We start from the raw sequence: 16,093 nt of genomic DNA, 5'->3' as shown, positions 1-16,093 counted from the left end.
CTTAAATCCTCCTGGAGGCCACAGAACCTAAAACCTTCCAGAAAATATCCTGCAGATATGTGGCATCAGTTTTGGACCTTCATGGTGCAGCGAGCCGGTCCTGCTGAGGCCCCACCCTTCATTAGTTCTCTGAAAGGGCTCAGTGGACCAGAAACATTGCCCTTTTGTTCCTATGGGCCATGTTCTGGAAACTATTCCAGCTCCATTTACAGTCCATTTCAGAGTGGGTCAGTGCTAAGCACTGTCCGATTCTGAGCAGGCAATCAGAACCCAGCATCACGTACCGTAGGCTATTATTGAAGCTGTTAGCTCCAATCCAGGGAGGGGGAGGGAGGGTATCAGAGCCTGCTGGGTTCTGACCGCAGAGAAAAGTTCTGATAGTCTGGAGAAACGGCTCTGAACTGCCTGGGATGATCAGTTCTGACCCATTCCTAGTGATGCATCATGAATGTTACGTGAGCAGCAGCGGCCCGGTTTATCCTGCTGCAGCAGATGGTTCTGGGACAGGGAGGGGGAGAGCAACTCTGGGTGGAGGTGAATTTTTAATCTTGTTTCATTTAGAGAAAACGGTTCTCCTGCAGCTCTGAACAGAACCACACGCAGGAGGGAACATTGGAGTTAAAAACAGAACCTGAGCAGACTGTTTTTCCTGTTGTTGGGAGTCTCCAGCTGCAGGAACCTCTAGAACATCCGAAGATCCAGCTGCATCATCCGTGAAGGGAATTTAACTGGAGCTTTGAGTCAGATCAAACCGGTTCCTGTAACTTTGTACTGCAGAATTAAACTCTCTCACTGCCTGTCATAGAGCGGGAGTTCAACTAGAACCTTCTAGCTTTCTTCTGTGTTTCCAGCTGATGTTTCTAGATCATGGTCTGCTTAAGGCAGAGCAGGAGCGTTTCAGATGTTTTTGGTGATGTTCTGAACTTTTGTGCAGCAGCTGCAGGGATCTGAGGTGATGGAGGCCGTGAGCGGCTCAGGGTGTTGACTTACAGAAAACTGAAGCTGCAGGCTCTGGTTACCAGAGGACACCTGAAGAATTCTGTGGACGTGACTGCAGCAGGGACAAGGTTCAGACGTCTTATCAGTTCTGTGGACCTGTGACGTTAAATGTGAGGAGGCGGGATCCAGGACAGAGGTGAAACAGGTGAGGTGGAACATTAAAGAGTCAGAAAAGGATTAGATCCAGTGGACAGAGCAGCAGGATCCAAACAGAGCTGAATGAGGATCCAAACAGAACACCTGGAGCTCGCCCTGCTTCAGAAAGCCCGGATGGAGCCCCAGCTCCATCTGCAGCAGCTAAGACTGTGAGCTAGAACCTGTAGGACGGGGACATGTACGTCCTGTGTACCCTCGCAGTCCTGACGCTCCACAGCCTCCTCAGGAAGCGGCTCAACAGTGAGCTGGACGGAACCGCTGAGGCTGCAGGAAAGGAGGAACATCTGGAGGATGGAGGCATCTCCAAGTGCCGAAGGAGGCAAGGAGGGGCTGTGATGGCCGAAGAGAGGCGGTGCGGCATTGAGAACGTCTCCACAAGTGGGAGACGGGTCCAGGTGAGACAAGGATTAATCCTAACTGGTCAGCTGGGATAAACCCCAGTGTGGACTAAGTGTTCTGGTTTGGCTTGTTAACCACGTAAACTCCTTAGAAATAAGTCTGTTCTGATCGTACCTAACAGGTCAAAGATCTGTCTCAGATCACCGATGCAACATCTTAGCGAGAGCCAGGAGATCTGATTCTAATTGGTTCTGAATTCGGAACCTATTTGTGGAATATCTGTTAAGAACCTGACAGCGGCTGTTCTGGACAGAACAACTATGCTGGTTCTGTTCTGAACTCAAGATGGATTTGGCTTGTCATTGGTTCTTGCGTCTCTTAGACTCTTGAATGATTCCTGATGTTCCAGCATAGAAAAGCTGCACCCTGATGGAGCAGGGTTTTAGTGACGTCATATCCTGTCAGAAGACCTCTCTGACCCAATGTTCTGGCTCCATCTGTCAGGACCATTATGTAATGAGACGTGTTTCATCTTCATATGATGAAGATGATCTGTAGCTGAGCTGCAGCTCTGATCGGATGCTGAGGAGGAGGATGGTGCTGATGATGGAGGGGGTGAAGCAATAAATGAGTATGGATGAAAACTGCCACTATACTTGGTTCTGACAGGAGAGCGGCTCCACATGGTACCGTTAGTGAATGAGACATGAATGCAAACACCGTCTGAAGTCTTTTTAAATGAAAATATTTTCCCACAGTGGAAATCTGGGTTCATCCTGTTTATTGGTTCCTGACGGCTGCAGGAAGCATCCTGTAACAAAACCTGTGGGGATAAAACTGCTTAAAGATAATAATTTCAGGGTAAAACTGTAAAAACTAATGATAATTTACTGATAATCCAACAGATGAGCTGGGAGTTGGACTGTCAGATTCAGTTGGCAGCAAATTAAACTGTAGAGAATAAGAGTTTTTTTTTTCTTTATGCTTTATTTAAACTGCAAAGGTTAAATAAATCATCAAATTAAAATCATATTTACAGTCCTGGCGAAGATGAAGCAGCTCAGCAAGGGGCTAAAATACAACACACACACACACAGTACATAGAAAACATGAGGTTTAAATCTAAATTATAATTTTAAATGCTCAACGGTGTAATGAAATGACAGCCTTGAGATGTGTTGGCAGTGGGAACAGAGGCCAGATTACTTTCTATCATGCAGGCTAAAGGCCAATAAGACGATTCGTTGTGCCGTGACGTCACTCTGGGTTGAGTCAACCCATCAGAGACGGAGCGGTGGGGAGGAGCCGCTCCCCTGAAATATTCAGCCATTAGGAGGGGGAGGGGCTTCAGGAGGTGTGATGCTGCTCTGCTGTTGCTAGGGAAACGGAGGGAGGAAGTGGGGTTGGTGTGTGTGTGTGTGTGTGTTGGGGGGGTCGGTGGTGTTGATCCTGCTGCAGTTTGACGCCATGAAGCTGCAGCTCTGAGGAAGATGCAGAGATGATGTGGAGGCTGCAGGGAGGTAAGGGATGGATGGATGGATGGATGGATGGATGGATAGATAGATGAAAAGAGGGATGGATGGATGGATTCATGCATGGACATGGAGATGGATGAATGGAGGAGAGGCTGCAGACGTGCAGCTCTGTAACCTGATGCAGCAGCTCATGTTTCTGCTGCTGACCTGAATCCTTGCAGACGGCAGCCTGACGTCTCATTCTGTTTTTTGTTTTTTTTGTCTGAGCGTTTTTCTCTCCAGTCGGTTTCTCGGCATGTTTCTGCAGCTCTGTCTCATCTCGGCAGCAGAGAGCAGACAGAGCAACCTTTAACTGTCCTAGCAGCAGGTGTGGGCGGAGCCTCTGTCAGGTATTTTTAGCTATAATGACTACTGTCTACTCGTAGTAAGGCCGGCAGGTTGGTAGAAGTGGGTCAGACTGAGCCGCGGCTGCTGCTGGGGGGGGGGGACATGGGAAAAGGGTGATCGGTTGGCATTGATCTGACTGGGAGCTCAGGAACAGGAGGAGCATGATACTCGTTCACACAGAGAACATCTGAGGCTTTGAGCTGCTGGTCCAGGTTAACCAGGAGAGGTCTGGTGCCCATGACAGGGGTAGGATGTCCACCATCAGCCTGAGGGTAACCGAGACGACAGATCTAATTTGTAAACATGTAAAATTATAATCGAACAGGAGCAGGTTCTGTTAACACCTGGATTGGGTAATTCTAAAAATCCTTGAATGCTGCTCTATGAAACATTTCTAAGCTACAGCTGCCTGAACATTCAGATTCTCAGAAAAATGTGATTATTTAAACTCAACATGTTGGAAAAACAGTCAAGATCTGGGGCACAGTGGACTGTCTTCAAGAAATCGTGTACTTCCAACAATGTGGAAAAAAATTTCCAAAAAACTACATTACAATAATTTGAAAAATATTATTATGCGTGGTGGCGGCGCTGGGGTGGGCGGAGGCCTTGGTCCCCTCAGGTTTGAGTCCCGACCGGTTGGCGTTTGCCGCATGTCTTCCATCTCTCCGCCTCATTCGCTGTCAGCTCACTTTTGAAAACAAAGAGAAAAATTCCAGTCCCGGTGCCTAAAAAGTATAACTAATAATAATAATGATGAGATGTGAACTAAGCATTATTTATGACTAAAACAATTTAGCTGAGATTTTTGTGCAATTAGTGAAAGATATTATTTTGGGCCAAATATTTCCCCTACATATGTGGTTTTTTGTATTGGTGGTCCAGAAATCATTGGTAGCAGATGCCACCACGGAGCAGATCTTCCACATCATGTGTTCTGATCCACACTGTTCCCACACATCTTTTTTTACCTGTTTCAATGCTGCTGGTGTTCTGGTGGATTCTGCAGGTGCTGCTCGTTCTGATTTTTGGTCCTTGTTTTTTGTCAGTCAGTCAGTCATTTTCAACCGCTTATTCCATAGTGGGTGGCGGGGGAGCTGGTGCCTATCTCCAGCAGTCTATGGGCGAGAGGCAGGGTACACCCTGGACAGGTCACCAGTCCATCACAGGGCAACACACAAACAACCAAGCACACACTCATTCATACACCTATGGGCAATTTAGAGTGACCAATTAACCTAACAGGCATGTCTTTGGACTGTGGGAGGAAGCCGGAGTACCCGGTGAGAACCCACGCTTGCACGGGGAGAACATGCAAACTCCATGCAGAAAGACCCCCGGCCGGGAATCGAACCCAGGACCTTCTTGCTGCAAGGCAACAGTGCTACCAACTGCGTTATTACTCATTACATGCAGTTCAATTCAATTCAGTTTTATTTATATAGCGCCAATTCACAACACATGTCGTCTCAAGGCACATTACAAACGTCAGGTTCATACATTCCTATTAATCCTAACAATTGAACAGTTCAGTCAGATTCAGTTATTTATTCAAATTGGTTAAAAAGTTTTTCTGTCTAAGGAAACCCAGCAGATTGCATCCAGTCAGAGACTTGCAGCATTCACTCCTCCTGGATGAGCATGTAGAGACAGTGGACAATCACTGGTGTTGACTTTGCAGCAATCCCTCATACTGAGCATGCATGTAGCGACAGTGGAGAGGAAAAACTCCCTTTTAACTGGAAGAAACCTCCAGCAGAACCAGAACCAGGCTCAGTGTGAGGGGCCATCTGCCACGACCCACTGGGGGTTAGAGAAAACAGAGCAGAGACACAAAGAGAACAAAGAAGCACTGATCCAGGAGTACTTTCTATAGGAAGGAAAAGTAAATGTTAATGGATGTAGCTCATTTAGTCGTTTCATCTAGAAAGAAAGAACAAATAAACTCTGAGCCAGTTTTCAAGGTTAGAGTCTGAAAGAGAGAACATAGAGTTAGTTACAGTAGAAGCTCAGTCAGTAGCCATGTCTAGAAGAGAGAAAGGGTTAAACACTAAAAGACAGGGCTATGTGGATCATCGGTAGGGGGTGAGCATTAAGTTGTTGCCAGCAGAAGCTTGGATGATGCTTCTCTCCAGAAAGGTATCACAGGTAGACACAGAGCCAGGCCAGGTGTAGCTTCTAGGAAGAGAAAAGAGAGAACAAAGTTAAAAGCTGAAATAACAGCAAATAATGCAAAATTGGAGAGTAGTGTGAGAATGTAGCGAAGAGGGTGAAAGTGGTGAAAGTGTCCTCCAGCAGCCTACGCTTTTAGCAGCATAACAACACAGATAGTTTCAGTTCAGATTATTTAGTTAAACGGCGCTTATTTACAACAATATCGTCTCAAGGAACCCCACAAAGGGTCCCACTGATGGTCATTGTTATACTAAAAACCACAAGGATTGGGATACCTCTCTCTGTCAGACTGATTATAACCACTGGAAAAGAGAAGGGGTCATACAGGTAGCAGAAATGGAGGGTGTGTTTGTTGATGAACCCAAAGCAGAACTAGAAAAACACCTTTTAACTCTTGGTTTATCACCGGTCATCTTGTTGCAACATTCACTTTTATATAGTGTGTGTGTGTGTGTGTGTTCCTGTCTTGGCATCACAGTGAGAACCATTTTCCCAATTTCACCATCAAATTGAGGACCGTTTGTACCAAAGTGAGGACATTTTGCTGGTCCTCACGACCTATTTTGCTAACGGTTAGATTTAGGACTACGGTGTGAATTGAGTTTAGGTTCAGGTTAGGGTTAGGCATGCACTGGTAATGGTTAGGTTTAGGGTTATTGTCAGGGTTAGGGCATAGAAAGGGTTGAAAATGACTGAAAATCAATGGAAGTCAATGGGAGTCAACAGATGGTCCTCACTACATATAGCAAAACAAGTGTGTGTGTGTGTGTGTGTGTGGAGCCTTTGAATGTCAAAGGAATGTCTCTGTGTACATTTTGAACCATCAGTGAAGGTGATGTTGTGTTAAATCTTTGTTCCTTTCTGACTCTGATGATGACGTGTTTGGTTCGGATCCTTTTTCTGTTCGGTTAGTTCATATTTTTCTGACTCTATGAACTGGGCTGCTGTGGTTACGCTGTCGGCTCATTATGGTCCCTCTCTAGTCTGAGATCTTCTAATGTTTCAGTTTATTTCAGATTCTGAATGTGTGGAACAGAGAACTATAGTTTATTAAACACTGTGACTCCATTTATATCAGTGTGACAGTCAAGAAGGCCTGAGTCCATCAGTCTAAAGACCCAAAATGGAACCACAGTCACTAATGTAACAAACCCAAAGCAGCACAGAGACTCAACATGACTCAACAGCTGAGTCCAAATCTAAGACCAACACAAAAACCCACTCATTTTTGTCCTTGTGATTCTTGTCGGTGTTGTCATGAAAACCTTGGCCTAGCCTGTTTGCTCTCAGCGTCGCCATGGTAACCTCAATCATGCCTGTTGGCTGTTTGTGTCGTCACGGTAACCTCAACTTCGCCTGTTAGCTGTCCATGTCGTCACGGTAACCTCAACTTAGCCTGTTGGCTGTCCATGTCGCCATGGTAATCTCAACCTAGCCAGTTGGCTGTCCATGTCGCCATGGTAACCTCGATTTAGCCTGTTGGCAGTCTGTGTCGCCATGGTAACCTCTGTGTCTAAACCTGTGTGCCTTCGGAGCAGGTCAGGTTTCTAGATCAGAGAACTGGACTTCCTGCTTCCTCAGATGGATTTGGAACTGAACTTCATTCTTCTCTGAACTCAGATTTCCTGGTTCGCAAGCTGCTCATCTTCAATCTAGCTGATGGAAAAGCAACGTTGATCAGATTTTTCTTACTGATCTGGACTCTGGTGGATGCCAGTTATAAGTCAGAATGTCCTTTAGGTATATGGAAGTCCTGAGAAGATCTAAAGGAACTAAATCTGATTGATGGAAGAGTTTTGTTCAGTTCTCTTCCTGACCTTCAGACTGACTTTCAGTAGACACTGCTATAGTTTTAAGGTGGAGTCAAAGTGAGAGTTCCTCCTTATGGTCTACGTTCCTTGTTCTGTCCTGCAGCAGTTAACGGACCATCTGCTCTCAGGATTATCCGATTACCTTCATCCTGTCCAGCTGCTCTGGGATCAGTTATTGGTCATCCTGCTGCAGGTGGATTTCCTGATTACAGGTGGAGAGACTGCAGGACGCTCTGAAACAGTTACACCTGAAGTGGGTCACTGGTTCTGGGTGAATGGCTGGACGTCAGCATGCTGGGCTGGGTTGGAACGCTGATCAATAAGAGCTGGCTGGAGCAACGGCAGTCCGGACATGGTGCAGAGAGGAAGACTCGCTGCGGAGCGGTAAGATTTGAGGCTTTTGGAGCCAGCTAGAGGCCTGGAGGTCTTCGTGATGGTAACAGATAAGACCAGTTAGCCCTTTTTGGGTCTCAGCTGGGAGTTTAGATCCAGAGATGATAATTAAAAATGAGTTGTTGGTCAGTATTCAGTGAGAGACGATCTATTTAGCTGGTTCTGCTGTGGTGGGAGGTGTGTTCAATTAGAGTTATAGATTTTCAGAACTTTCTACTGGAGCAGCAGAACTCCATACTGGGAGTTAGAACAACTACCTCTCTCTTCCCCATCAAGGGAAACTGGGCTGATATTACCGATCGGCCAGAACAAAAACCTTTCTCCACCGCCCACAGACCATCAAGATGTTTTTAGAAAAGTGCTCTCTGACACCCTTGGTTGGGACAGGAGAGTCAGACAGATGGCTTTTGTTTTAAATGTCCGTCTGTGTGACCTTCAGCCGGTAAATGAGATTAAAACACCTTGTCTGTCTTCACTGAGCGAGCCAATCAGAGGGCTGAGGTTCAGTTCACTGGAGAATGAAGGAAACCTCAGACACGGGGTTTGGACCATCAGTTATGAGAAGTTTATTTTAAGTCTAACAGAGAGCAGTAAAGGTTTAAGCTTGTTTGATTAGAAATTAAACCGATGGATGCTGTAAAAGCTCCATTTTGAATGAATTGTTAACAGAACTTTAGTCTTCTGAGTCAATCCTTTAAATCAATCTCTATTTGTATAATTAGAACCTCCCCATTTTATCACCCAGTGCAGCAGGAAGTATAAATATATCTGGCAATGGATTACTGCAGGAAACGAGAAGCTGCTGAGAAGCGTGAGAACCTAAGTCTTGGGACCCGGTACCTGTATAGCGACAGCAGGAAGTGATGTCAGAAGATGCTGAGCATGGCTAAAACAATGCTAGGCTAAAGACTCTCCCAGAACTACACATTTTCTTTGAATTTGACAAAATGTCTGTTTTGTGAGGATGGGGAAGGTTGCTATGGGGATTCCCTCCTCTTCTGCGCCACGTTAAAAACATGGGGTCGCTTCAAACATTCACTAGATACATTCTGGTGTCCATATGCGGACCCCAGAATGGTTGTGTGCCTGCATTGTTTTCTGAAGTTATATATGACTGGTCAAACAGAACCTTCAGGTCCAGTTTCTAAAGAAGCATCCAGAGTTGAAATCTACTGGGAGTAAAGGTGTGTGGCCGTGTCTCTCTGCACTCTGGACTCTGATTGGTCAGAAAACTGTAGGTCCTGCAGCAGTGGGAGAAACACTGGTTGGAAGGAGACAGAAACACCTACAACTAGATGGAGAACCTGGTCATGTGGAGATGGAAGCAGCTAAATCCAAACGTTTGATTATTTCAGTGGGTCAGAACCATCATCACACTCTAAGCTAAACATTCTGTTGGAAAATCCTCATACTTAAACTGTGCCACTCTCTCTGAGTGGCACCTGGGTCTGGCTGGTTTGTGGTGAAATGAGGTTCTTTCTACTTCTGGATTATGATTCCAGCAGCGCTCACTGGAACATTCAGAGGAACCATTGCTATTAGTACTTTTGCGACAGTAGGATATTTTGGTGAAGGTCTCTTTGTTTTTCCAGTGGTACCACTCTGTCCAATACTTTGATGATGACGAGAACCCTTTCTATAGTCCACGACTTAATATTAAACCAGCTGATACTGATTTGCACTGAGCAGCAGGAATGTTTTCTAAATCCTGGCAGATTTTAGCTATTTTTTTGCTTTCTTTTCTTTTCTGTGACATTCCAAGGTCTTATCCATAGCTTCATTACATGGGTTGTTGGCAACACCTGGTGTGAACTTTTAGTCAGGGGCTACATTGGAAATATTTAAACTGTTGACGTATTCAATACTTATTTTACCCTCTGTATTTAAAATCCCTTTGAAGGGCAACCTTGAACATTTTAAATTCCAATCTTTTCCTAAACATTCCCATCAAATCCATTGAATGCTCCCTAACTTTGAAAATTCCCAAACCCTTGGATCCCAGCCCAAGACACTAGTTTTAAAAATGATGGTTAAGGGGGTGTGGATTCATCCTGCCACCATGGGGAGCTGTCAAGTTGTCTTTAGAGTCCAGACATGTTCAACCAGGGGCTGCACGGTGGCGCAATTGGTAGCACTGTTGCCTTGCAGCAAAAAGGTCCTGGGTTCAAATCCTGGCTGGGGGTGTTTCTACATGGTGTTTGCATGTTCTCCCCATGCATGCGTGGGTTCTCACCGGGTACTCCGGCTTCCTCCCACAGTCCAAAGACATGCTTGTTAGGTTAATTGGTTTCTCTAAATTGTGCTTAGGTGTAAGAATGAGTGTGTGCTTGTGTTTGTGTGTTGCCTAGGTACACCCTGGACAGGACTGGCGACCTGTCCAGGGTGTACCCCGCCTCTCACCCATAGACTGCTGGAGATAGGCACCAGCTTCTCCGGGACCCAGTATGGAAGACTGACCTTTTGAACCAGATGCTGATTCAGTCTTAATGTTGGAGTTTTCCTTTAACTTTCTTCCTGCGTTGTGTCATTTTTTCTTGCCTCCAGACGGCCCAGCGGTCCAGTGCTCTGTTCAGCCCGGCGGTCATGTTCGGAACAAGAAAGACCTGGGACATTGGCCACGCCCCCTGCCTGCAGGAGCTCTGGAAGAAGGATATCTCATTGGACGGTGAGTCAGAGGGTGTGGCCTGAAAACACCAGCGTGGCTGCATTTTTTTCCTGACAGTAGGCAAGACAGGTGAGTCACACCTGAGCGGCCAAATGGAGAAAGCCTGGGACTGTCAGGAAGAGGAGCAGGTGAGCTGAAAATGTGGAGTTTCTGTCGGCTGTGAGGGTCAGCTGGTCGGTTTACAGTCTCTAGAGAGACCATCAGGTGAAGTAACACTGGAGCTATTGTCCCAGTTTGGGCAGCACATTACCAATGCTCTGGCTTCAGTGAAGTGTGTGTGTGTGTGTGTGTTTAAAGAGCTACTCTGAAGTTTCCAAAACAATTTCAGATCTGTCTCCTGTTGCGTTTAAAAGAAAATTTGTGTCTAATAGCCAGAACTAAACGAATCTCCGACTCTGATTCATCAGCCCTACGTGCAGTCTAATCTTCACACTAATTCCTGGGAAGTTTCATCAGAGGGAAAGACTTTCAGCTACTTAACTCCAAAGTGAAGAAACTGTCATATTTAATCTCAATAGGCTTAGTTCTGTATGAGAGGAAACATGTCAGAAAAGATGAAAACGTATAATCTAATCTAATAACTTTCAGTTTTTCTGCTCCTTAGACCTACCCTGGTATAACCAGCTGATACTAGCCGGTTTATTAGTCAGGCTATCTGCTGAGGTTGAGCCTGCAGTCAGCTAATTACTAGACATTCTCAGAGCTTCTCAATAGACTTTGCTTAATCAGACAGAAGGTGGCACACCTTTAGTTTTCACAGATATGACTGTCTGGGAACACACCCGGTTGAATCTGTCTTTCTCCTAAGCGTGGGGAATGTGTAGTTGCCTTCTTTCAGCCAGCGGTGTGGCAGTTCACAGCAACAAGCTGGGGAGGGGCAGCTCTGTATTACTCTGTGCTAGGGCTGCACGATATTAGGAAAACATGTTGATATGCAATAATATCTGTGAAAGTTTCACCACTGACATGACTTGGCATAAATGAACCAGTAAAGTGTTCAAGTCTTTCTGATTTGGGTTAATGCTAAACAAAGACCCCAGATTTCCAGTCGTCTATCCAGCTACTGGAAATAATACGAAATCCCATTCTTTCCAGTGGAAAGTATTTGCTTCAGGCCAGAGTGAGTAAAAACACATATTTACCTTTTTTAAATTTTTTATGCAGCAACAAAACAATTATATTCAAGGCACAGACCACCTAAATGCATGGTGTTTATTTATTAAATATTTATTGCAGTCCAGATATTCATAACGCAAACAGTGATACTGTGATGATGCTCTATGCTTCATGCAGACAGAGTCACTTTTGTAGTTTGTTGGTAAAAGGATTTAAAACCATAGAAAGATAAACTAGAGCTGCATGTTATTAGAAAATCTCACGATGGATAAATTGGTAAATGCTGCAATATCTGCTTATTCTTTGCTCTTTCTCATCTGTGACCTTTTAGCATTCTGGGAAATGTCATCTCTGTCTGGTGTGAGCATCTCTGTCCAGCTGGCTAAATATTACATTTGCATTAAAAATGCAGGTTCATAACATTTTCAATATATTATTCAACAGTTATTGCACTCCAGTGCTTTGGGACATGAACATTTCAGATTGAAACAGAATGGTTGAAAACATTTTAAAACCTTGATGCCACTAATCGACCCATCCCCGCTCCTGAATCCAACATCCTGATCTTTGTTCCGGGTTCAGTAAAAACAGATAAAAGGTTAGAGATGGATCTTCAAATATGAAGATAAATAGAAATTCCCACATTTCTGTTGTATCCTTAACTCCTGCTGATGATCACTTTTCCTTTCATGGTCAATGTTGGTTAATTTTAACCCATTTGAGCTGAAAGAAAGCTGGAAATGTGTGTTTTCTAGTTAAAAGCCTGATTGGAGCAGCTCTGGATGAACGGATCAGATTCCTTCCTCTTGTTCTGGAAGATCCATCTTCATTAAAACTGAGTGAAAAAGGGTGAAGCAGAGCTGCACTTTATCAGAAATATGTATGATCATGGCAGTATGTGTGAACAGTAATGAGGTCACAGTGGACTGGTTGGTACGTTGTTGATTCAAGCTTTGTTTGGTAATAATATCTTCAGCCCGATGGGCGGAGTCTGGCTTTAGGAGACCCTCTTACCTGACACAGATGATGTTCAGGATGCTCAAGGTCACAGAGGATGCCCATGATACCCTTTACCAATAACACCACCATCACATGATCTTCTAATCGCATGCAGCCCTCTTTCAGAGGAATGGAGCTCTCTGATGGGCAGTAATCATCTCTGAAAGCAGGTTTCTCCTCAGTCAATGTAACTCTGTTCTTCTGAAAGTTGGTTTTAGATTCCAGCTTTGAGATCTGGAGAGTTTGTGGAGAAAAGGATGTTTCTGATGAACATCTGGATATTTGATCCATTTTAGAAATGCAGCTGGCTTGTTTGTACTGAAGCTGCAATTGATCAGATTGATCAGTTGATCAAACCCAGGTCAGCTAAGGCATCTCGGTTCTGTTCTTCTGTTTAGTGATTCTCCAGTTAAAGCTGCACTGTTGCAGGTAAATCAGGTGGGTTCTTCTCTGGGAGTAAAGTTTAAAATGATCCTTAATGATTTATTCTGTATTACTGGCTGCTGAGCGCCAGGAGCGGGTCCACATGTGCACAAAGCAGCAGATCGAAGGTCTGTCCTCTAACACAGCAGGATGTTTGAACACGTGTTTGAACAGTGAGGCAGTCTGGACCTTTTCCTCTGCCCTGAATGTTTGAAGCAAACATGATCTGGGATGAAGCTGTGGGAATGAGAAAATCTGTTTAATGCTCCGGCTTTCCTCACACTGCGAGGATTGTTCTCCGCTCTGCTCGGCAGGATTTAAGAGGTTTCGTGCACTCAGGAAAACTTGCGGCGTAAAAACCAGCTCGGTGTGAGCAGGTTAATATGTCAGTGGCTGTTATCCGCTGCAACTGGTCCGACTGGTTTCTAGGAGCTTGGGGCAGAATTCCTCAGGAGGAGAAGTGGTTCAGAGACCTCAGGAAGCTCTGATATGGATTCGTTCATGAAGAAGGTGGAAAATCTACGAGGAGAACCGGCAGCTTCCTGCACGTTCAGGTGGTGGGCTTTAACATCCTGTTGGTTCTGGAGGAGAAACTGGTGGTTCTGTTAATGAGACAAGCATTTTAACTTAAACATGTTTAAACCATATTAACTGTGTGTGTTTGTGTTTTCACAGCGAGCTCTGTGGACTTCCTGATGAGTGATGGTGAAGATGAAGGCTCCTTCTTGTCTCTGCCCACTGCCACCTTCTCACAGCGCCCCTCTCTGAATGCTGAACTGAACAACACGAACTCATCCCACCACCAGCTACTCATCAAGGTAAATTCTCCAGCAGGGGGTGCTGTATGAAACCAAGCTTGCTTGGTTCGCTCTGTAGCGGCGCAGTCTTGTTCTGTCAGAGTATGTCAGTCTGAGGTGATGTGATGAGCTGACTCACTGATGATCTCAGCACATGTTCAGCTGGATGAAGGTCAGGCAGGTTAAAACCTTAGAGGACAGTCATGTCAGCCTGCCCCTCACGTCCACAACTGGACAGCTGATGCTGTCGTAGCTGTTCTGCAGGTTGTTCTGATCCATCTGTCTGCTTTCATCAGTAAAATGTTTCTGATGTTAAAGAACACAAAATCACAAATGGATTAATTGAAAGATATATTAAAATCAGAAATAAATGCTTTTTCCACTTCTAACTGCAGAGGGCAGCTTCTGTTAGTCCTGTTTTTCCTGTAGGGACCAGTTCTACCTGAAGAGGGCAGTGTTTCCTTCAGTTTTTTTTTTCTGACTAAGGTTCAGTGTTGTTGTCATCCCCTTCTCTGCCTGTAGAGGGCAGTCTGTGGCAATCCTCGGTGGAGGAACCAATTCGTAAACAATCTCATTTACTGTTAATGGTTGTGATGCTAGCTTCTATTAACAGCACAAGATGATCGCATTATTAGTTCAAACAGGGAAGGAACATGTTGGCAGAAAGACGGACAGTTCTTTATGCTGCTCATTTACTATAACTTCCAGAGTTTCTACTTCCAGAGCACTTTGTGTTTCCATGTAGGGACAGAATCTGAGTTCCCAGTAGAAATGGAAAAGCATGATTACTGCCATTGCTAGCAGTTTTACACGTCCACAATGCTGCCATATCGTTAGGGTCGAACAGGGGTCAGCCTTTCAGGTCAGCCCTGGTTCTATCTTTAGAGGATCCAGCAGATGGAAGAAGGAGCAACAGGTTTCAGTTGCATGTTGTTCATAAAATATTTCATATTTGAACAAACCAACAGGTTTCTTCACACACAACTAGGGTTGATGCAGATACTAAGAAAAATACTTGATACAGTTTCTGCTTCCGCTGCATAATGTTTTAAAGGCACAGAGTGGTTTCTAGTTACGAGAAAACATATCATTTATTACATTATGACAATATTTTAACTTCCTTTATAATAAAACCAATAGGTAGAAAAATATAATTCAAGGGCCACCTCCCTGTTTGGCAAAACAGTAGACTAGATCAGGGGTTCCCAAACTTTTCCATAACATGGCCCCCCAAACAGCATTAGCTTCTGGGTGGGAACCCCCTTTTGCAAAACCCACAGAAATATCAACTTTTTAAAATGTCTTTTATTAACTATTCAATAATCAATACATTTATTTAATGTAAGAATATTGTTAAAATTTGTTAACACAATTATAATCTCACTGAATAACATTCAACAAAAGTGTTTTTTTTTTAATCATCATCCGCAACCTTTCTGAGGCCCCCCTAGAACCCTCTGGTGGCCCCCCAGGGTGCCGTGGCCCCCACTTTGAAAACCACTGAACTAGATGACACTAAGTATAAGTATTAAAATCCTTTATGGAAGTGCATACCTTTTGATTCAGTCGTGCAATTATTTAATATTATTATAATTCTTATTTTTAATGCGCCAGTGTGTGCGTCCATCTGTCTGTCAAACTGCTGTTGATACAAATAAATGTTACTGCTGAGGAACAAATAAAGGATGATTCTGTTCTGAAATAATTTTAAAACAGACATGGATCTGTCACATAAAGCCTATTTATGGCAGTGTAAACCAGGATGCGGTCCATGCAGATGTATTCAGCAGCAGCCCTGTCCATTTTCTGACTTACTGCTACTTTAGCAAATTATTTTCTTTAGAGATCAGGTGCAGAGCAGGTTGCTAGGGGTTCCTACTTTTTTCTGCTCTAGTTGCCACCTTCATTCTGGCTCTACCATAACCTATGTTATCATTAGCTACATCAGTGCCTTTACTCGCCATGGTAGCAGGATTTAAAAGCTGCAACAGTAGCTGATTGTTTTGGTATGGGAAGGCTGGATGTCTTTGCAGCTGTATTTTGTTTTGTTTCAATTTTATGGAAATATTGATTATTTTGACAACCCTGCCAGTTAAAGTCCCTTCTTGCTGGTGCTGGGTTATCATTGTGCCTCTGTTTAAACAACCAGCTGATGTTTTCTGTTAAAGGTTTAATGCTAATAAACTGACTCAATGTTTGTGGGACACTGGGATTGTCTGTTTCTATGGTTACGGCCTGTTAGCTGGAGATGTCTGCATCTGTGAACTTCAGAGTTTAATTATATTCACCTGCTTTCCATAAAGGCATAAAGTTAATATACAGTGAAGCCACGAAAACAGAATGATGAGGTTTATCTGA

General features: G+C 44.3%; 1 protein-coding gene across 11 annotated transcripts in view; it reads left to right on the top strand.

Annotated features, from left to right (window-relative positions):
• The window catches only part of kifc3 (kinesin family member C3), a 47,627-nt gene that overhangs the window by 14,699 nt on the left and 16,835 nt on the right, over positions 1-16,093 (top strand). The window contains exons 1-3 of one of the 11 annotated variants that reach the window (XM_047362681.1): positions 1,119-1,550; positions 10,280-10,400; positions 13,614-13,756. In XM_047362681.1, coding sequence (XP_047218637.1) covers positions 1,332-1,550; positions 10,280-10,400; positions 13,614-13,756 — 483 coding nt within the window. In that variant the 5' untranslated portion in view covers positions 1,119-1,331. Of the gene's footprint in view, positions 1-1,118; positions 1,551-2,875; positions 3,015-7,582; positions 7,727-10,279; positions 10,401-13,134; positions 13,493-13,613; positions 13,757-16,093 lie in introns of those variants that run through there. The other 10 variants (XM_047362685.1, XM_047362682.1, XM_047362683.1 and 7 more) reach the window with 10 other exon arrangements.

Source organism: Girardinichthys multiradiatus, chromosome 4, assembly GCF_021462225.1.
Source record: "Girardinichthys multiradiatus isolate DD_20200921_A chromosome 4, DD_fGirMul_XY1, whole genome shotgun sequence".
Taxonomy (NCBI): Eukaryota; Metazoa; Chordata; class Actinopteri; order Cyprinodontiformes; family Goodeidae; genus Girardinichthys; species Girardinichthys multiradiatus.
The sequence above is the reverse complement of the archived record's forward strand: the minus strand, read 5'-3'. Positions and strand labels throughout refer to the sequence as shown.